The sequence below is a fragment of the Hypanus sabinus genome, chromosome 4, assembly GCF_030144855.1.
Source record: "Hypanus sabinus isolate sHypSab1 chromosome 4, sHypSab1.hap1, whole genome shotgun sequence".
NCBI lineage: Eukaryota > Metazoa > Chordata > Chondrichthyes > Myliobatiformes > Dasyatidae > Hypanus > Hypanus sabinus.
In genome coordinates this window covers 157,563,080-157,586,348 of record NC_082709.1, presented here as the reverse complement: position 1 = coordinate 157,586,348, position 23,269 = coordinate 157,563,080, and the positions used below count along the sequence as shown (strand labels likewise).

Sequence of the window (23,269 nt, the reverse complement as noted above, 5' to 3'; positions counted from 1 at the left end):
AAAAAAAGCAGAAGATACAATTCATAGAATTATGGACCCAAGAACAAAAGCAATAAAGGATAAATTAAGTGAAAGTCAAGAAGCCTTTGAAGTGTTTTACAAAACTCTGAATTCTAAGATTCCAGGGGGAAGCATAACCCAAATTGACAACTTCCTGAATTCTCTAGAGTTACCCACTTTAAGCAAAGAATAAAATAGAACGATGACTGCTGACATAACTGAAGTTGAGCTTAAAGCTGCAATTAGTATGCTTAAATTAAGCAAATCACCAGGATCAGATGGGTATATGGCAGACTGGTACAAAGAATTTAAAAATTAGTTAAATCCTGTCTTACTCCCCCACACTGAACTGGGCTCTAAAAAAGGCACAAATGCTAACCAGCTGGAAGGAAGTGATAATCTCAGCTGTAACGAAAAACGGCAAGGATAAAATGGAATGAGCATCAGTTAGATCAATATCCATTCTTAATGTAGATTTAGTAATTTAGATTATGTACCTCCATCATGGCCAAACGATTAGAAGAGTTTCTACCCATACTGATACATAATAATCAGACAGGTTTTATACAACAATGCCAAACACAAGACAAGATATGAAGGACACGTCACATTAAGGATCATATACAAAAAAATAAAATCAAAACAATAGTGATAAGAGGGTACACAGAAAAGGCATTTGATTTGGTTAATTGGAATTTTCTTTACAGAATTTTACATAGATTTGGTTTCCATGACACAATTGTTAAAACTATACAGACACTATATGACAGCCCTACTGCTAGGATTAAAATCAATGGATACTTATCAAATAGTCTTAACCTGGAAAGGGGCATGAAACAGGGCTATGCAGGGTCACTGCTACTGTTCACATTATATCTGGAACCATTAGCTCAACACATCAGACAAAATGAAGATATCAGCCGAATTACTCTTAAAGGGGCAGAGTATAAATTGGCTTGTTACACAGATGACATTTTGATCTATCTAAGGCAATCAACATGCTCTTCATATTACTATAACCCACCAAGAGAAATTGGAAGTAGATATCCCTGGGCATGGCAAACAGAGTCTTTCAAATATTTGGGCATCATTATGCCAAAAGATTTGGCAAAATTATCAGAATGCAATTATCAGCCTTTATATAAAAAAAATTAAGGAAGATATAACAAGATGGAACCTAATTCCCTTTTTTAGTCTCAGTTCAATGATTGAATCTATTAAAATGAATATACTGCCCAGACTATATATATCTCTTTCCGATCATACCAATAGAGATTAATCAAAATCGATTCAATGAATGGAGCAAAATGTTATCAAGGTATATATATATATATATATATAGGTATAGGACTTATAAATCACAAGGCTACCCAGTGCTGTGTCACTCTCAGCACTATCAGATTTTTATCAACAGCATGCTGATTAGTGCTCTTGTTGAAACTGCAACTTGACATTTTATCTTTATGTCTTCACTGTGAATCCATATATTTTTGTCAGCCCAAAACATTCTTCCTATTTTGTTTAATTTTCTCCAAGTTTTGCCTTTAAACCTGCATCTATTTGGTGTAAGCTAACCCAAGTGTTCAACCAGGCAGATTTCTGTTTAGATGTTGCAATTTTGCTCACACTCAATTCCATTCCTGTTTGCAACTCAGTTGTGTCTCTCACTGCTATTTCTATTGATACATTGATTCCAACTGCTCTTTTGAATGTGAGTTGTTCTTCAGTTAGGAGCATTTAAGAATGCTTTCTTGTAAGACTACACAAACTATACAATATCTTTGTGCATCATTAAGCCCATCACTGAACTGACAATGCTCTGACAATCTCTTCAATTCAGCCTAGTAAGTTGAAATATACTCCCCTTCCTTTTGATTCCTCTTACAAAACCTGAAGCATTCTACAATCAACAATGGTTTTGTTCCCGCATGATATTAGCAAAGCATATTACAGCTAGTTTTGTTGGAGCAGTTAAACTTCAAAGCAAACTGTATATTTTTCCACCTATTGTATGCAGCAAAACTGGCATTTGCTTTTCATCAGCTATTTCATTTACTTCAAAAATATTACTCAGCTTGTTCAGTATACACTATCCAGTTATCTGTTGTGCAATCAAACACATCTTTCTTTATGATGCAGCCAGCCAATTCTGCTTTATGTATTTATTAATTTTATTATCATCCAGTACTCACTGTTTATGAACCCCTGAATGTTGTCCATTTCATGCCTATTTTTTAACTCAACCATCTTTCTCCCCATCCAAAGAAATATATGCATACTATTTTAAACTCTAACAGCGTTCCCTCTGCTTTTCCTTCTGAAGAATGAAACATAGGTAGTAACCTCGGGCTCATTTTAAAACTACCTTGTTGCAGTCATTATGTTTTGTAATTCCAAAAACTAATGAAAAGAAAAACACAGGAGTCCAGGGGTAACGTGTCTACTTTGTTTTATTTTAGTGGGTGTGCACATACAACAGGGTGGCGTAATGACGTATGCCATTCACACTCCTCTTACAGATAACCAATAATGTATAACATATAAAATTATGTATAACAACAAAGAATGCTTAATCAAACAATATATTTACAATATTACTTAAATGTTACTGATATATTAAATACACAATATGTCCTGCCTGTTATTTCCTCAATGATTACCAACAGATTTGTCAGGCAAGAGTTCCCATTAAGGAAACCATGCTGACTTTGGCCTATTTTATTATGTGCCTGCAAATATGGAGAGAGAGAGAGAGAGAGAGAGAGTGCAGGATTAGACCATGTGAGATATTGAAGTGCACAAGGAATAAACAGAGTGTGGGATTCAACAAGCAAATGTTGCAAATGTTGGAAATCGAAAATAAAAACAGAAATGCTTGGATTCATTTGAGGAAAGACAAGAGTATTTGTGGATGACAAAATTGTTTGAATGTTTTTCTGTAATGGTGCTGCCAATTAAAATGAAAATTTGCATATGAATTACCATTATAGTGTTGTCAGTCTGGGTTTCAATGCTTGTTCTGTGCTATTGCAGATTTAAGCTCCAGAAGTGATTATTAACACACGCCCACTGTGAGCTCCAAACATGGAAGATCAACACTCAAAAAAGTCCACCCTCTTTCGTTCACCTTTCCGTTGGGGTTTTGTCCTGATGTTACTCATAGGATTGATGGTGATGTTTCTAAATTTTCAATGGATGAAGGTGTGTAGAATAAATGCAACAATATGTTCATGATGTAGATAGATGAAACAAGACTTTGACGTGTTGAGTATAACAATGTAATGTTTATGTATGGTGACTTCTTGCTGCAATCTGAATACTTGACTTTGTTTTAAACCTTTTCATTGGAATATTTGATTTAATTACACATACTGTTTCTACAACTTAATATCTGATTGAAATGTGTTACCTGTCTTTTGCCCATATTTCTTTATATCTTTCTCTGTTCACCTATGCAAATTCCAAACTTGCATACTTGATTTTCTGAAATTCACATGGTCTGTGCCTTCTTTCTGTTTCCACTTTCCCGAAATTACTGTATAACTAAAACATATTTGCTTAAACTTCTTTGGATTTAGAATTCAGAATGCAATATTCTCACTTCCTTTTTTAAAGTCTTTGGAAATCCACTGGTCCACAGAATACACCCTTCTTTTCTATAATTGGCCCAGATTCTTCAGTTGTAATGATGCAATTTTCTGTACTTACTCAGTGAAATGGTGAGCACCTTCAGGATATCTGCTCATGAACTTGACTTGTCAATTCTGACGTTTCAGCCAAAGGCTTATTGTTTCTCAGTAGATAATGCTCTTTTGAATCTTTCTCCACTGTAATCAAAAGAAAAATAATCAGAATTGTCAAAAAAGAAGTCTTTATGAGCCATTTGCTGTAAAATATCCTGAACATTTTTGGTGCTTGTTGAGAGGTCTCAGAATTTAAATGCTAGAAGAGCAACAGGGCTTTCTTCTTACAGAAACATCTGCATGATGCTAAGCTAGGACACATCATCAGTGATATTACCTGGGGTCATCAGGTGTTTCGGGTCTTTCAACATCATACACCCTCACCCAGTTGACCTGACCGGGGTTAATCAGACCCCGGCCTGTGCCCTAGCGGATCTGCCCTCTTTATCCAGAGCCATCTTCATGCTTTCTCTGCTGCATCTGTGATGGTAGAAATATCTCCACTTCTTGTCTCTCCCATGATTCCAAGTGCAGTGTATACTTTGCAGAGTGACTTTAATTACTGCTTACAGTGAGATGCTGTGTATGTGAATTGTAATTTCTTCACACAAATAGCTATAAAGACAAAAATTGTAAGGTTGACTGTATTTAAGCTTTTATGATACAAATATTCAGTTTTAATTAAGTGCTCCTTTAAATATTTAAAATATCAGTTTCCTTTCCTTCTTCCTTGATCCCTGTCTATGAGAATTCTTTCATGTGTTTGGCTGTTCAGCTGTTTTTTGCCTGATGTCAATTGTGTGAACATGAAGAAAAATTGTAAAAGGTCAAAGTTAGAGTTCTTTGCCTAAATGCACCAATACTTTGTAACAAGTTAAGTGAACTGATGGCAGAAACAAGCATAAATATGACTGAATAGATATTACAGAATCAAGATAGCAAGATGACAAAGCTGGATACTGAACATTTTGGATAATTTGACAATTTTGAAGAATATGCAAAAATAAAAAGGAAGTTGCGATCTTCTGTTAACAATGAAAGACGGTGCAAGAGTGAAAACTTATGGTAGTTTGGAAGATGAAGTTGTAGAGTCACTGCGAATGAAAGTGAAAAATAGCAAGGGAAAGCCGCTACTGGTGGCTATGGTTTATAGACTCTCTAGGGCAGAGCATAAATCAAGCAATTACAGGAATGGTAAGAAAAGTTATGGCAATAGTTGTGGGTGAATTTAATCTTCATACATGTCAATCAGTTGGCAAGATAAATATGGTGTGATGTAACTTTACAAAGTGTTCATGATTCCTAGTACAATGCATTGTGGAACAAACCTGGTATAGATAAATAGAGTCAGCGTTCCTGGTTAATTGCCTTCAAGATGATAAGGCGGGAAAAAAATTGTAATTTGGGCTGGGAGAGTTGGGAGGATCAAGAATAACGGCAATAAAAGCTTAAAGTTCTGAAAATAACAAATGCTTTTGACATCAGTTAGAGACAAATATTAAACAGCATATCACAAGGTAATAGAAACTATCAGGCAGATAGGAAAAGATTCAAGGTTGTGTTCAAGGTCTCCCAGAATAATATAAAATTTCTTCTGCCTCCTGGAAATTTCTATTCTGCTTAAAAAGGAGAAGGTGCATTTAAGACTGAGAACCACATCCGTGCACAGGAGGATATACAGGGCAGACGGAGCAAACTACCTCGCAGCTTCCCACGTGCCCATCTCATCAGTCATCATCTGCCCCATCTGTGAAAAAGTCTGCAGTTTCCACAATTACCTTAATATCCATTTCAGAATCTTCAAGCCCAGAGTGAAATAAGTTGTCCTTGACCACAAGCATAAGCCTAAGGAGAAGAATTCTATGTACCTTTCTTTCACAATACATATGCATTTCTCAAATTTGCATTGGTATCTAAATGAGATTATGGTTCTCTTCACTTGGTTTTTGGACATTACACTCTAATCTTTAGTGTAAGGTTTTGTGCTCATATATTTCTCCAGCCTGGTTTAATGTATTTAGTGGAGTAAGCTTCACAGGCAAGTCTAATGTTTATTGTTTATCTCTAATTAGACCCTGCATTACATCAATAGGGAGTTAAATCAATCGCATAGTGAGATATAAAACAGAGCCCGTAAAAACAGCAGATAATTTCTGAAGGATGTTATTAAACAATGGGTTTGTACACCAAACTGGTGTTTGAGAATATTGGAAAAACCAGCCTCTTAAGCTGCATTTAATTTACTGAATGTAAATTTTTCTGCTGTCATGATGGCATTTTTTTAATCAAACTTTGTTCATTAGAGTTGTTTTCATGAAATACAGTATCTGCCGACTGTTCACAACAGGAACAGTGCAATGATTGGAACAAAATATCAACTTTTTACAATAACTGAACAAGTGTTCAAACAAGTGGTTACCTAAAGCAGTTTGTTTCCTAAAATATAGCTGAGCAAATACAGTCAGCTAGGGCAGTCAAAGACCATGTTCATTTGATTTCTGGGTACCCTAGACAGTAGTTGAATTGGAATCGGTTTATTATTGCCGCATGTACTGAGATACAGTGAAAGGCTTGTCTTACATACTGTTCATACGGATAAAATCATTACACCGTGCATTTAGACAGAGCAAATTGGAACAAAAAATGCTGAATAAAGTGTAGCAGGTAAAGGGAAAGTGCAGTGCATGTAAGCAAGAAGGTGCAAGATATGAACAAGGTATTTTTGTGGTCAAACAGTTCATCTTACTATATCAGGGAATCATTTAATAGACTTATTACAGTGGAGTAGAAGCTGTCCTCGACCCTGATGGTACATGCTATCTACTTTATTTTTATTTAATCTACTTACACACCACCCTGTATTGGTATTGAGTTTTCTGACCATGAAGTTCTAAGCTCAAACTAAGATCTTAAGACCTATCCAATATAGCTACGGTACACTCACAAAAGGGAAGTCATATAGTAGCCCCTTACTCTTTAAAGTCTAGATCATGTCCTTGTTTATCCTCCACTGTGGGCTTAGCTGCCAAAACCCACTATTTGAGCAGTGGTTCACCCCTCCCTACCAAGGAGCATCTACTTGCAGCAAACTAAGTAGTTTAAACACATTTCATTAATTTTAGGGATTAATTTTAAATCCAGACAAACTCTTAAAACACATTTAAAACTCACAGAGATTTTCTATCTTATAAAAGATTCCCAAAACACAAAACATTTCCAAAACGCAAGTATAATTCCTATAGGTTAAGCAGACTTCAACTCATTTTAATGAGTTGCAGATGAATAAGTCATCCATCGCAGATGTTAGAAGTAGAGGAATGATTTTTTGTTCCTAGTCTTTCTGTCATTCCTCTTGATGTTACTTGATCATCCCTAACAAGTCCGATTACACTCGAACATTTATACTGTTTTTTTTGTTTTGCTCTTTGGATGACTTCTTACACATGTAATATTTTTGCATTTACCTTTCACACTGATGATAGAAACATGGAAAGCCTACAACATAAAATAGGCCCTTTGGCCCACAATGCTGTGCGGAACATGTACTTGTCACGTACCCTGTGACTGGGTTACCAAACCAGCAGAAATGGAATGATACATTGGAGTCTGGTGATACTGTAACTAAAGGTGTTTATTACTAAACTAAGTAATACATATCAAAAATTCAAATATACATATAAAACAGGTTAGCAATGATAAACATAGAAGTGTAGGAAAAAGAATCAAAACCAAGCTCTATCGTAGTTTAGGGGTAAATGAATAGTCTTAAGATAATGCAGAGTTCAGTTCAGTTCAGTTTGGGTTGAGGTAGTTGCTGTTGTGACATTGGAGAGAGAGAGAGTGAGAGATGAGCAGCTGCAGCAGGCAAACCTTCCGTTGTCTTCTTGTTTCATTGTACCGTTGTGGTCACCGATTATGACCCCTCCGTTCTCCAGACGTGGGTGGACACACACACACAAGCCCCGACTGGTTTGGTTTCACACACTGTGAGCCTCTGACCGATTCCCCCGAATCAATCCTCCAAGCCCCCACCTTCCTGTGGGTGCACAACACTCTTTCAGTGTCCAGTGGCGTGTCTGCCTGTGTCTCAGTAGACTCTGTCTTTTATCTCCCCAGCCAGGGTACCAGCCATCCATCAACTGACCATGTCCATCAAACTGGCCACTCCCTCCTGTCTCAGCAGGCACCTGGCATCACTCTGCTGTGTCCACAAGGATTCACACAAGCAGGCAGAGTCCTTGAAAGTAAAGTCAATAATCAGCGAAGAAGCCATAATTTTAAATCTTTGTGTCTCTCTCAATATCAGTATGTGCAGCATGGTGCCTCTCCCCTGTTTATCTCTCGCTTGTTAGCAGCATAGTTCACGGGGGTCAACTCTGGACCCCATCTCCCCATGGTTTGCTCATCACACATAACATACTTAATTAGAAATTAGATATGTAGAAACATATAAAATCTACAGCACAATACAGATCCTTTGGCCCACAAAGCGGTGCCGAACATGTCCTTACCTTAGGACTACGTAGGTTTATCCACAGCCCTCTATTTTTCTAAGCTCCATATATCCATCCAGGAGTCTCTTAAAAGACCCTATCATTTCCACCTCCACCACCATCGCCGGCAGCCAATTCCATGCACTCACCACTCTCTGCGTAAAACATTTACCCCTGACATCCCCTCTGTATCTGCTTCCAAGCACCTCCAAACTATGGCCTCTCATGCTAGCCATTTCAGCCCTGGGAAAAAGCCTCTGACTATCCACATGGTCAATGCCTCTCATTATCTTGTACACATCTATCAGGTCAACTCTCATCGTCCATCATTCCAAGGGGAAAAGGCTGAGTTCACTCAACCTATTCTCATAAGGCATGCTCTGCAATCCAGGCAACACCTTTGTAAATTTCCTCTGCACCCTTTCTATGGTTTCCACGTCCTTCCTGTACTGAGGCAACCAGAGTTCAGCACAGCACTCCAAGTGGGGTCTCACCAGGGTCCTATATAGCCTCAACATTACCTCTCAGCTCTTAAACCCAATCCCATGATTGGTGAAGGACAATGCACCAGATGCCTTCTTAACCAGAGTCGACCTGCGTAGCAGCTTTGAGTGTCCTATGGACTCAGACACCAAGATCTCTCTGATCCTCCACACTGCCAAGAGTCTTGCATTAATGCTATATTCTGCCATCATTTTTGACCGACCAAAAATAACCACCTCACACTTATCTGGGTTGAACTTCATCTGCCACTTCTCAGCCCAGTTTTGCATCCCATCAATGTCCCGTTGTAACCTCTGACAGTACTCTACACTACCCACAGCACCCCCAACCTTTGTGTCATTCAGCAAACTTACTAACCCATCCCTGCACTTCCTCATCCATGTCATGCATAAAAATCACAAAGAGTAGGGGTCCCAGAACAGATCTCTGAGGCACACCACTGGTCACCGACCTCCATGTAGAATATGACCCATCTACAACCACTCTTTGCCTTCTGTGGGCAAACCAGTTCTGGATCCACAAAGCAATGTCCCCTTGGATCCCATGCCTCCTTACTTTCTCAATAAGGCTTGCATGGTGTACCTTATCAAATGCTTTCCTGTAATTCATATACTACACCTACGGCTCTATCTTCATCAATGTGTTTAGTCACATCCTCAAAAAATTCATTCAGGTTCATAAGGCACAACCTGCCTTTGACAAACCATGCTGAGTATTTCTAATCCTGTTACGCCTCTCCAATGCTCATAAATCTTTCCTCTCAGGATCTTTTCCATCAGCTTACCAATCACTGAAGTAAGACTCACTGGTTTATAATTTCCTGGGCTATCCCTACTTCCTTTCTTGAATAAGGGAACAACATCCACAACCCTCCAATCCCCTAGAACCTCTACCGTCCTCATTGATGATGCAAAGGTCATTGCCAGAGGCTCAGCAATCTCCTCCCTCGCTTCCCACAGCAGCCTTGGGTACATCCCATCCAGTCCCAATGACTTATCCAACTTGATGCTTTACAAAAGATCTAGCACATCCTCTTCCTTAATATCCACATGCTTAAACTTTTCAGTCTTTTGCAAGTCATCCCTACAATCGCCAAGATCCTTTTCCATAGTGAATACTGAAGCAAAGTATTCATTAAGTACCTCTGCCATCTCCTCTGATTCCATACACACTTTTCCACTGTCACACTTGATTGGATCTATTCTCTCATGTATTATCCTCTTGCTCTTCACATACTTGGAGAATAACTTGGGGTTTTCCTTAATCCTGTCCACCAAGGCCTGCTCAAACCCCTTCTGGGTCTCCTATTTCCATTCTTAAGCTCCTTCCTGCAAGCCTTATAATCTTCTAGATCTCTATCATTACCTAGTTTTTTTTAACCTTTTGTAAGCTCTTCTTTTCTTCTTGACTAGATGTACAACAGCCTTTGTACACCACGGTTCATGTACCCTACCATCCTTTCCCTGTCTCATTGGAACATAACTATGCAGAACCCCACACAAATGTCACCTGAACATTTGCCACATAACTTCCGTACATTTCCCTGAGAATATCTGTTTCAAATTTTTGCCTCCAAGTTCCTCCCTGATAGCCTCATATTTCTCCTTACTCCAAATAAATGTCTCCCTATTTTGTCTGTTCCTATCCCCCTCCAATGCTATGGTAAAGGAGATAGAATTGTGCTCACTGATTCCAAATGCTCTCCCACTGAGAGACCTGACACCTGAAAAGGTTCATTTCCCAATACCAGATCAAGTACAGCCTTTCCTCTTGTAGGCATATCTACAAATTGTGTCAAGAAACCTTCCTGAACACACCTAACAAACTCCACTCTATCCAAATCCCTCACTCTAGAGAAATGCCAATCAATATTTGGGAAGTTTAATCTCCCACCACAACAACCCTGTTATTGTTACTCCTTCCCAGAATCTGTCTCCCTATCTGCTCCTTGATGTCCCTGTTACTATTGGATGGTCTATGAAAAACCCCCAGTAGAGTTATTCCTAACTTCCACCCACAGAGACTCCATAGACAATCCCTCCATGATTTCCACCTTTTCTGCAGCCATGATACTATCTCTGATCAACAGTGCCATGCCCCCTTCCTTCCTTCCTTCCTTCCTTCCTTCCTTCCTTCCTTCCTGTCCTTTCTGAAACATCCAAAGCCTGGCACTTGAAGTTACCTAGAGTTACCCATATCCCTGTTTTTTTCAATCTCCATGTATCTATCCAAGAGTTTCTGAAGATATCCTATCATATCTTGCCTCCACCACCGTCACTGGCAGCCCATTCCATGCACTCACCGCTCTCTGTGTAAAAAAACTTACCCTTGCCATCTCCTCTGTAATTACTTCCAAGCACCTTAAAACAGTGTCCTCTCATGATGGCTGTTACAGCCCTGGGAGAAAGCCTCTGACAATCCACTCAATCAATGCCTCTCATCATCTTCTACACCTCTCATCCTGTGCTGCTCGAAGGAGAAAAGGCCACGTTCACTCAATCTGTTCTCATAAAGCATGCTCCCCAATCCAGGCAACGTCCTTGTAAATCTCCTCTGCACCCTTTCCATAGCTTCAATTTTTTAATGTCTTTTATTACCTCTCAGCTCTTAAACTCAAACCCATGGTTGATGAAGGCCAATGCTCCAGATGCTAACTTAACCACGTAGTCAACTTGAGCAGCAGCTTTGAGTGTCCTATGGACTTGGATCCCAAGATCCCTCTGATTCTCCAAACTGTCAAGAGTCTTACCATTAATACTGTATTCTGCCATTATACTTGACCTACCAAAATGAATCACCTCACACTTATCTGGGTTGAACACCATCTGCAACTTCTCAGTCCAGTTTTGCATCCTATCATTGTCCTGCTATAACCTTTGACAGCCCTCCATGCTATCCGCAACACACCCAACCTTTGTGTCATCAGCAGATTTACTAACCCATCCCTCCACTTCCTCATCCAGGTCATTTATAAAAATCATGAAGAGAAGGGGTACCATAGAACCATAGAACACTGCAGCACAGTACAGGTCCTTCAGCCCTCCATGTTGTGCTGACCCATATAATCCTTAAAAAGTACTAAACCCACACTACCCCATAACCCTCTATTTTTCTTTCATCCATGTGCCTGTCCAAGAGGCTCTTAAATACCCTTAATGTTTTAGCCTCCACCACCATCCCTGGCAAGTCATTCCAGGCACTCACAACCCTCCGTGTAAAAAAACGTACCCCTGATGTCTCCCCTAAACTTCCCTCCCTTAATTTTGTACATATGCCCTCTGGTGTTTGCTATTTGTGCTCTGGGAAACAGGTACTTACTATCCACCCTATCTATGCCTCTTGTAATCTTGCAGACCTCTATCAAGTCCCCTCTCTTTCTTTTACGCTCTGAAGAGAAAAGTCCCAGCTCTGCTAACCTTGTTTCATATGACTTGTTCTCCAAATCAGGCAACGTCCTGTAAATCTCCTCTGTACCCTCTCCATAGCTTCCACATTCTTCCTATAATTGAGGTGACCAGAATTGAACACAATACTCTAAGTGCGGTCTCACCAGAGATTTGTAGAGTTGCAACATGACCTATCTACTCTTGAACTCAATACCCCTGTTAATGAAGCCTAGCATCCCATAGGCCTTCTTAACTACCCTATCAACCTGTGCAGCAACCTTGAGGGATGTATGGATTTGAACCCCAAGGTCACTTTGTTCATCCACACTCTTAAGTAACTAACCATTAATCCTGTACTCAGTCTTCTGGTTTGTCCTTCCAAAATGCATCACCTCACAGTTGTCTGGTTTGAACTCCATCTGCCATTTTTCTGCCCAAATCTGCACCCTATCTATATCCTCTTGTAACCTTCAACAACCTACAGCTCCATCCACAACTCCTCCAATAGTCGTGTCATCTGCAAACTTACTCACCCATCCTTCTGCCTCTACATCCAGGTCACTTATAAAAAACACAAATAGCAGGGGTCCCAGGACAGATCCCTGCGGCACTCCACTAGTCACTGACCTCCAGGCAGAATACTTTCCTTCCACTACTACCCTCTGCTTTCTTCCTTGAAGCCAATTTTTTATCCATACAGCCAAGGTTCCAATTATCCCATGCCTCATGACTTTCTGGATGAATCTCTCATGAGGGACCTTGTCAAATGCTTTGTTAAAGTCCATGTAGACCACATCCACTGCTATAACCTCATCAATTTCTTTTGTTACCTCTTCAAAAAACTCAATAATGCTCATGAGGTACAATCTTCCCTTCACAAAGCCATATTGACTATCTATGAGTAGACAGCACTTCTCCAAATGCTCGTAGATCCTATCCTTAAGAATCCTTTCCAGTAGTTTGCAGACCACCGACGTAAGACTCACCAGTCTATAGTTCCCAGGTTTCTCTCTATTATCTTTTTTAAACAAGGGAACTACATTTGTAATTCTCCAGTCCTCCGGCACTTACCCTGTAGCCAAAGAAGATTCAAAGATCATAGCAAATGCTCCTGCGATCTCTTCTCTCAATTCCCACAACAACCTAGGGTGTATCATATCCAGCCCTGGGGATTTATCAATCTTAATGTTTTTAAGAAGATCCAGCACTTCTTCTTCCTTAATCTCCACACTGTCCAGCACACAGGCCCGCTCTACTTCAACCTCATCCTGATCACAATCCTTTTCACTTGTGAATACTAAGGCAAAGTACCAGAATAGATCCCTGAGGCACACCACTGGTCACTGACCTCCATGTAGAATATAACCTGTCTACAACCACTTCTGTGGGCAGGCCGTTTCTGGATCCACAAAGCAAGGTCCCCTTGGATCCCATGCCTCCTTAGTTTCTCAGTAAGCCTTGCAAGCAGTACCTTATCAAATGCCTTACTGAAATCCATTTACACTACATCTACTGTTCTACCTTCATCAATGTGTTTAGTCACATCCTCAAAAAATTCAGTCAGGTCGTAAGGCACGACCTGCCCTTGACTATTCCATGCTGACTATTCCTAATCATATTATGCCTCTCCAAACGTTCATAAATCCTGCCTCTCAGGATCTTTTCCATCAATTTACCAACCATTGAAGACTCACTGGTCTCTAATTTTCTGGGCTATCTCTACTCCCTTTCTTGAATAAGGGAATAACATCTGCAACCCTCCAATACTCTGGAACCTCTCCCATCCCCATTGATGATACAAAGGTCATTGCTGGAGGCTTAGCAATCTCCTGCCTCACCTCCCACAGTAGCCTGGTGTACATCTTGTCCCATATTGGTGACTTATCCAAGTTGATGCTTTCCAATAGCTCCAGCACATCCTGTTTCATAATGTCTATATGCTCAAGCTTTTCAATCTGTTGTAAGTCATCCCTTCAATTGCCAAGATCCTTTTCTGTAGTGAATGCTGAAGCGGCTGATCTGAAAGCTTCTGGGGACAGAGTTCTAGGTACCCATAATTAATGCTGCGAATTCTGACTCTGAGTACACAACCCTTCCAACTATTGACAGATCAGTTATGTGATGTGCTAAGTGATGATATCGATCTGGTCTGCAGGCTTCCTTTCCAAGCAAATTCCTTGTCTGGTTCGATCCAAGTTCAATTAGTACAACATCTTTGACTTCCACTACATCTGGCCCAGTTCTGGGGGCCAGCATCCTGTGTTCGATACTCAGTGCTGTTTTATTTGGAATGTAGTCCTTTTAACTTCAAACCAATTATTGCTTGCTACTTGCTTTAAAAACCAAAGACAGGTTCTTGTTTAAGACAAGAAGCTGAACAATGAATATTGGTTAGAAATTTAACTTACTCAGAACAACTCTTTGATCTCTAGAAGCTCACAGCTGCAAGGTTAGAAAGCTGAGGTTGTCAAAAAGGCTGACTGGCCCTGGACAGTGATTATACTTCACAACACAATGTCACTTTATATGCATAGAGCCTATGTATATAACAGCACTTGTACATTATGCTGACCGGATTGTTTTTCTTTTTATATATCATGTCTTTTAGTTTGTTATTTTTGTGTTCTTTATGTTTTTTATGCTGCATCAGATCCAGAGTAATGATCATTTCATTCTCCTTTACATTTGTATACTGAGGAATGACACTAAACATTCTTGGATCTTAAATCTTCCGTCTGATGGAAGAGGGGAGAAGAGAAATTATTTGGGCTGTGTGGGGTCTTTGATTATGCTGGCTGCTTTACTGTGGCAGCAGAGTGTACAGGGAGAGTCAGTGGAGGGGAGGCTGGTTTATATGTTGTGCTGAGCTGCATCCACATCTCTGTAGCTTCTTGTTGTCATGGGCAGAGCAGCTGCCCCATTGTGCATCCGTATAGGATGTTTCTCGTGGTGTTAAATTGATAAGGGCTGATGGGGATGTGTCAAATTCCTCTTGCTTCTTGAGGACATCAAGGGATTGTTGAGCTTTCCTGGCCATGGTGTCTACATCGTTGATTCAGGACAGGCCATTTGTGATATTCACTCTCTGGAATCTGAAACTCTCCACCCACTTGACACCACTGAGATAGGTAGGACTTCGGTTACTTCCCCCTTCCTAAAGTCAATGACCAACTGTTTGTTTTGCTGACACTACAGGAAAGATCATTGTCATGACACCATGTCACTAAACACTATACCTCCTTCCTGTACTCCAACTCCCTGTTATTTGAGATACAACCTACTATGGTGGTATCATCTGCAAATTTGTCAATGAAGTTAGAACAGAACCTGGCCATAGAGTCATGTGCGCACAGGGAATAAAATAAGGGGCTAAGGACACAACCTTAAGGAGCAACAGTGTTTAGAATAATTGTGGTAGAGATGTGTCTGCCTATCCCTACTAACTGAAGGTGGAGCAGTAGTTAATAAATTACAATCTGACAAAGGTGTTTTTATTGCCCAGATACTACAGAGATGATTGTAGGATAGGAGATTTTATCCACTGTTAACCTGTATTGCCAGTGGGTAAATTGTAATGGGTTGAGGTTGAAGGGAAACCTTGACTTAATAAATACCATGACCTGCCTCTCAGAGCATCTATGATAGTGAATATTAGAATTACTGAGTGGTAGTCATTAGGCATATTGCATTTATATCTTGGATTCATGGTTGATAATGCCCTTCTTAAAGCAGGTGGGAACAACAGAAGGAAGCAAGGAGAGGTTAAAAATGTTTGCAAATACCCCCACCAGCTGTCTGCACAGGATCTAAGTACACATCCAGGGACACCATCTGGGCCAAATGCTTTCCACAGGTTCACTCTCCAGATGGCTAATCTAATACCTGCAATGGTGACTGTGGGTTCAGCTGCACTGTCAAGATGTGTAGTGACGTAGTCATTCCCTTCTATCCAAAACAAGCACAGAATGTGTTCTAAATACATCAGGAAGGGAAATGCTGTTGTTGGCAATGCTGTCCGATCTAACTTTGTTGCCTTTTCAGCATGTAAGCCCTGCCATAAGTGATAGCTGTGTTGGAACTCAATTTTTGTCTGGTGCAGTTACTTGTCATCTTTAACAGCTTTTCAGAGGTCGTATTTTGGTTTCTTGTAAAGGTCAGGTTTAGTTGATTTGAATGCGGCAGAGCTGAACTTTAGTAGGGTTGTATCTCCCAGTTCATTTGTGGATTTTGGTTTATCCTTTTTGGTACAGTCCTTAACATGGTGTGTGAAGGAAGAGCAGCTGGTGCAGTTACTATTACAAGAGAGAAGGTGCTCAAAATGCTAAATGACTTAAAGGTACATTAGTAACCCAGACCAGATGAACTGCACCCTAGGGCTCAAAGGTAGCATTAGAGATTGTTATGGCATTAGAAATGATCTTTCAAAAATCATTGGACTCAGGCATAGTGCCAGAGGACTGCAAAATTACAAATGTCACTCCACTCTTTAAGAAAGGAGGAAAGCAGCAGAAAGGAAATTATGACCAGTTAGCCTGACCTCAGTAGTTGGGATGATGTTAGAGTCAATTGTTAAGGATGAGGTACTGGAGTACTTGGTGACATAGGGCAAGATAGGTCAAAGTCAGCATAGTTTCCTTCAGGGAAAATCCTGCCAGATGAACCTGTTGGAATTCTTTGAGGAGATTACAAGTAGGATAGATAAAGGGGATGCAGTGGATGTTGTATATTTGGACTTTCCGAAGGCCTTTGACAAGGTGCCACACATGAGGCTGCTTACCAGTGACTAGTGGTGTTCCACAGGGGTCGGTGTTGAGACCACTTCTTTTGATGCTGTATATAAATGATTTAGATGATGAAATAGAAAGCTTTGTTGCCAAGTTTGCAGATGATATGAAAATTTGTGGAGGTGCAGATAGTGTTGAGGAAACAGGCAGGATGCAGAAGGACATAGATAGTCTAGGAGAATGGACAAGGAAGTGGCAAATGAAATATAATGTTGGAAAATGTATGGCCGTGCCCTTTAGTAGTAGAAATAGATGCATGGACTATTTTCTAAATTGGGAGAAAATCCAAAAATCTGAGATGCAAGAGGCCTTGGGAGTCCTTGTGCAGAACAACCTAAAGGTTAACCTGCAGCTTGAGTCAGTGGTGAGGAAGGCAAATGCAACTTTAGTATTCATTTCAAGAGGTCTAGAATACAAGAGCGTGAATGTGATGCTGAGGCTTTATAAGGCACTGGTGAGGCCTCACGAGTGTTGTGAACAGTTTTGGGTTTCTCATCTTGGAAGAGATGTGCTGGCACTGGAGAAAGTCTAGAGGAGGTTCACAAGGATTATTAAAGAATACGAGGCATGTTTGATGGCTCTGGGTCTGTACTCCCTGGAATTTAGAAGGATGAGGAGTGATCTCATTGAAACCTTTCAAATGTTGAAAGGACTAGACAGAGTAGATGTAGAAAGGATGTTTCCCATGTGGGAGAGTCTAGGACAAGAGGACACAGCCTCAGGATAGAGAGGCACGTCCATTCAAAACAGAGATGTGAAGAAATTTCTTTGGACAGAGGATGGTGAATTTGTGTAGTTTGTTGCCACGTGCAGTTGCGGAGGCCAGGTTGTTGGGTGTATTTAAGGCAGAGATAGCATCAATGGTTACGGGGAGAAGGCGGGGAAATGGCATTGAGGAGGAGAGAGAAAGGATCAGCTATGATTAAATGGCAGATCAGACTCGATGGGTCAAATTGCCTAATTCTGCTCCTATGTCTTAAGGTCTTAAAGACTGGTTATGCAACTGTCTATGTTCTCCTCTGCACTTGGGCCAACCTGATCTGTCTCTCTCCTGGAAGTTCATTAGTTAACGGTACAGAAGCTTTCCATAGCTTCCCCAGCCCGATGATAGATCGGCCTACTGTGCGGCTTGTGGGCTCCCATTATGTTGGCAAGCTACTATGATGCCACTAGCAGGACCACATTGTCTACTCATTTTCTCATCTGTGGTGTTTCTAGTATCACTGAAGCTGAAGTGGGTTCTGGTTTGTTAAAGGTTACTTTCATTGTAGTGTTCTTGCAACAGTTGATCAAAATGTGAATGGAGAGTGACCGTCCCCAGATGTGGTTCTGAGCTCAGTGTTTGAACAAGTCGAGGGTATTCAGCAGCAAATGGAAGCAGGAATTCTCAGGGTTCCGTACCATGTAACTGAGATGAGTAGTGTCCACCTACACTTCTTCATAGGCTTCATCCCAAATGTGGTGCACCCCCTTTCCCACACCATACTGGGGTGCAGATTTGCATTAGACACCTGGGCCAAATTGGTAAAATTAACTAATTAGATCAGCTGAGCCTCCTGAAAAACAGTCATAGTTCTCAATCCTTACAGGCGTTTGAGAAGACAAATGCTCACCTCATCCCTGCTAGGAATCCTTGGGCCCTATCTCAGCCTTTTCTTTTCTCTCAGCAAGGATCATCCATCTGAAGTCTTCCAGTCATTTTCTGGCCAAATGCCACATTGTTTTAACGGTCGGGTAACTATATCCTACTAACCTTAGGAATAACTTGTTTGGCCATTGTCATGCTGTCGTCACCGTTCTTATGACATTAGCAGTAAGTCCCTGCTGCCACTGCTAGTTGACCAAATGCTTACGCAGCTGCAGAGAGATAACATCAAACCAGTTCCTGGGATTATATCTATGATAGACAAACAGTGAGATTTGTTGAGAAGGTAATGCAAGGGCCTTTATGATGCAAAAGAGATTCAAAGCTTGAAAGGGAAGACTGCAAATACAAACAACACACACAAAATGCTGGTGGAACACAGCAGACCAGGCAGCATCTGTAAGGAGATGCACTGTCGACGTTTTGGGCCGAGACCCTTCGTCAGGACTAACTGAAAGGAAAGATAGTAAGAGATTTTAAAGTAGTGCAGGGAGGGGGAAATGCAAAATGATAGGAGAAGACCGGAGGGGGTGGGATGAAACTAAGAGCTGGAAAGGTGATTGGCGAAAGTGACACAGAGCTGGAGAAGGGAAATGATCATGGGATGGGAGGCCTTGGGAGAAAGAAAGGCGGAGGGTGGGAAGCACCAGAGGGAGATGGAGAACAGGCAAACAACTAAATATGTCAGGGATGGGGTCATACTGTCATCTTGACAGTAGAGGAGGCCATGGATTCACATATCAGAATGGGAATGGGACGCGGAATTAAAATGTGTGGCCACTGGAGATCCTGCTTTCTCTGGCAGACCGAGCGTAGGTTTTCAGCAAAATGGTCTCCCAGTCTGCGTCTGGTCTCAGCAATATATAAAAGGCCACACGGGGAGCACCGGACGCAGGATACCACACCAGCCGACTCACCATTCCGGTGAGTCTGATAGAGGTTTTAGAAAAACATAAAAAGCATAGATAAGGTAGATACACCGAACTTTATCCACAGAATCGAAATGTCAATTTGTAAGCTTTAACGTAAGGGGTAGCGAAGTTGAAAGGAGATTTGAGGGAGAGGTTTTCTATAAACAGAATGGTAGGTACCTGGAATGTGCTTCCACAGGAGGTAGTGGAAGCAGATACAATAGCAATGTGTGGCCACTGGGAGATCCTGCTTTCTCTGTCGGACCGACCGTAGGTCTTCAGCGAAATGGTCTCCCAGTCTGCATCGGGTCTCACCAATATATAAAAGGCCACACCGGGAGCACCAGACGCAGCATACCACACCACCTGACTCACTAGTCAATGCTTAAGAGGCATTTAGACAGATACAGGAGTAAGACAGAGATCAGAGGGATAGAGTACAAAAAAAGAGGATTAATTAACTGGCCCCATAGGCAGTGCAGACCTGATAAGCCTAAGGTATGTTCCTGTATAGAGGAGAGGAGTTAACGACAATTTATAAATTTAACCGACAAAGTATGACAGCCCAATCTTTGTTTGTGTTTTCCAGCTTATTTTTTTTTTTGTTTGGGGTTTTTCTTTCTCTTTTTTTCTTTTTCTAATTTCTTATTCATGGTTAATTACTAAGAGTCTGGGAGGTTAGACTCCATTTCCTACTTGGAATATCTGTTTTTACATCTTATTAAAGTATTCCTGATCTCTATGTTCCATTATTAATATTGATATGTTTGTTAATGGGAAACAATAAAAATATTAAAAAGAAAGAAAGGAAGGCAAATGCAATGTTAGCATACATTTCTAGAGCTCTAGAATACAAGAGCAGGGATGTGATGCTGAGGCTTTATAAGGCACTGGTGAGGCCTCACTTGAGTACTGTGAACAGTTTTGGGCTCCTCATCTTTGAAGAGATTTGCTGGCATTGGAGAGGGTCCAGAGGAGGTTCACCAGGGTGATTCCAGGATACGAGGAATGTTTGATGTCTCTGGGTCTGTACTCACTGAATTTTGAAGGATGAGGGGTGATCTCATTGAAAGCTTTCAAACGTTTGAAGGACTAGACAGATTAGATGTGGAAAGGATGTTTCCATTGGTGGGAGAGTCTAGGACAAGAGGACAACAGCTCAGGATAGAAAGGCACATCCATTGAAAACAGAGATGCAAAGAAATTTCTTTGGACAGAGGATGGTGAATTTGTGGAATTTGTTGCCACATGCAGCTATGGGGGCTAGGTTGTTGGGTGTATTTAAGGCAGAGATTGATAGGTTCTTGATTGTATATAGCATCAAAGATTACGGGGGGAAGGCGGGGAAATGGCATTGAGGAGGAGAGAAAAAGGATTAGCTATGATTAAATGGCGGATGATACTTGATGGGCCAAATGGCCTAATTCTGCTCCTATTTCTTAAGGTCTTAACAATCAGTTATGGAACTGTCTAAGTTCTCTGCACTTGGGCCCACTTGACACAATATGTAGATAAGCCTACGAGAGGAGAGGCTGTACTTGATCTGGTATCAGGAAGTGAACCTGATCAGGTGTCAGGTCTCTCAATGGGAGAGAATTTTGAAGATAGTGATTATAATTCTATCTCCTTTAGCATAGCATTGGAGAGAGATGGAACAGACAAGTTGGGAAAGCATTTAATTGGAAGTAAAGAGCAATATGAGACTATCAGGAAAGAACTTAAATTGGGAACAGGAGTTCTCTGGGAAATACATGGAAGAAACGTGGCAAATGTTCAGGGGATATTTGCGTAGAGTTCTGCACAGGTACGTTCCAATGAGACAGGGAAAGGATGGTAGGGTACAGGAACCGTAGTGTACAAAGGCTATTGTAAATCTAGTCAAGATGAAAAGAAGAGCTTACAAAAGGTTCAAAAATCTAGGCAATGATAGAGATGTAGAAGATTATAAGGCTAGCAGGAAGGAGTTAAAGAGAGAAATTAGGAGAGCCAGAAGGGGTCATAAGAAGGCCTTGGTGGACAGGATTAAGGAAAACCCCAAGACATTCTACAAGGATGTGAAGAGCAAGAGGACAAGATGTGAGAGAATAGGAGTGACAATCAAGAGTGACAGTGGAAAAGTGTGTATGGAACTGGAAGAGATAGTAGAGGTACTTAAAGAACACTTTGCTTCAGTATTCACTAAGGAAAAGAATCTTGGTGATTGAAGGGATGACTTACAGTGGACTGAAAATCCTGAGCATGTAGATATTAAGAAATCGGATGTGCTGGAACATTTGGAAAGCATCAAGTTGGATATGTCACTAGGAATGATGAGATGTACCCCAGGCTACTGTGGGAGGTGAGGGAGGAGATTCCTGAGCCTCTGACGATGATCTTTGCATCATCAATGGGGATGGGGGAGGTTCCAGGGGATTAGAGTGTTGCAGGTGTTGTTCTATTATTCAAGAAAGGGAGTAGAAATAGCCCAGGAAATTAAAGACCAGTGATTCTTACCTCAGTGGTAGGTAAGTAGATGGAGAAGATCCTGAGAGGCAAGATTTATGAACATTTGGAGAGGCATAATATGCTTAGGAATAGTCAGCATGGCTGTGTCAAAGGCAGGTTGTGCCTTATGAGCCTGATTGAAATTTCTGAGGATGTGACTAAACACACTGATGAAGGTAGAGCAGTAGATGTAGTTTATATGGATTTCAGCTAGGCATTTGATAAGGTACCCCATGCAAGACTTACTGAGTAAGTACGGAGGCATGGGATCCAAGGGGATCTTGCTTTGTGGATCCAGAACTGGCTTGCCCACAGAAGGCAAAGGGTGGTTTTAGATGGGTCATATTCTGCATGGATATCAGTGACCAATGCTGTGCCTCAGGGATCTGTCCTGGGACCGTTACTCTTTTTGATTTTTATACATGACCTGGAAAAGAAAGTGGAGGGATTGGTTAGTAAATTTGCTGATGACACAAAGGTTGGGGGTGTTGTGAGTAATGTGGAGGGCTGTCAGAGGTTACAGCGGGACGTCAATAGGATGCACACTGGACTGAGAAGTGGCAGATGGAGTTCAACCCAGATAAGTGTGAGGTGGTTTATTTTAGGAGGTCAAATATGATGGCAAAATATAGTATTAATGGTAAGACTCTTGGCAGTGTGGAGGATCAGAGGGATCTTGGTGTCTGAGTCCATAGGACACTCAAAGCTGCTGCACAAGTTGACTCTGTGGTTAAGAAAGCACACGTAGCTTTGGCCTGCATCAATTGTGGGATTGAATTTAGGAGCTGAGAGGTAATGTTGCAGCTGTATAGGACCCTGGTCAGACCCCACTTAGGGTACTGTGCTCATTTCTGGTCACCTCACTATAGAAAGGATGTGGAAACCATAGAAAGGGTGCAGAGAAGATTTACAAGGACATTGCCTGAATTGGGGAGCATGCCTTATGAGAATAGGTTGAGTGAACTCGGCCATTTTTCCTTGGAGCAACGGAGGATGAGAGGTGACTTGATGAGAGGTGTACAAGGTGATGAGAGGCATTGATCGTGTGGATAGTCAGAGGCTTTTTCCCAGATTTGAAATGGCTAGCATGAGAAGGCACAGTTTTAAGTTGCTTGGAAGTAGGTACAGAGGGGTAAGTTTTTTATGGAGAGAGTGGTGAGTGCGTTGAATGGGCTGCCGGTGACAGTGATGGAGGCAGATATGATAGGGTCTTTTGAGAGACTCCTGGACAGGTATATGGAGCTTAGTAAAATAGAGGGCTATGGGTAACCCTAGGTAATTTCTAAGGTAAGGACATGTTCGGCACAGCTTTGTTGGCCAAAGGGCCTGAATTGTGCTGTAGGTTTGCTATGTTTCTAGGCCTTGGTTAATAAGTTTGC

General features: G+C 41.1%; 1 protein-coding gene across 1 annotated transcript in view; it reads left to right on the top strand.

Annotated features, from left to right (window-relative positions):
• LOC132392378 (NXPE family member 3-like) overlaps positions 1-23,269 on the top strand; it is a 131,214-nt gene that overhangs the window by 92,532 nt on the left and 15,413 nt on the right. Inside the window, exon 2 of the mRNA XM_059966198.1 lies at positions 3,034-3,201. Within this exon, the coding sequence (XP_059822181.1) occupies positions 3,085-3,201 (117 nt within the window). The 5' untranslated portion in view covers positions 3,034-3,084. The remainder of the gene's footprint in view (positions 1-3,033; positions 3,202-23,269) is intronic.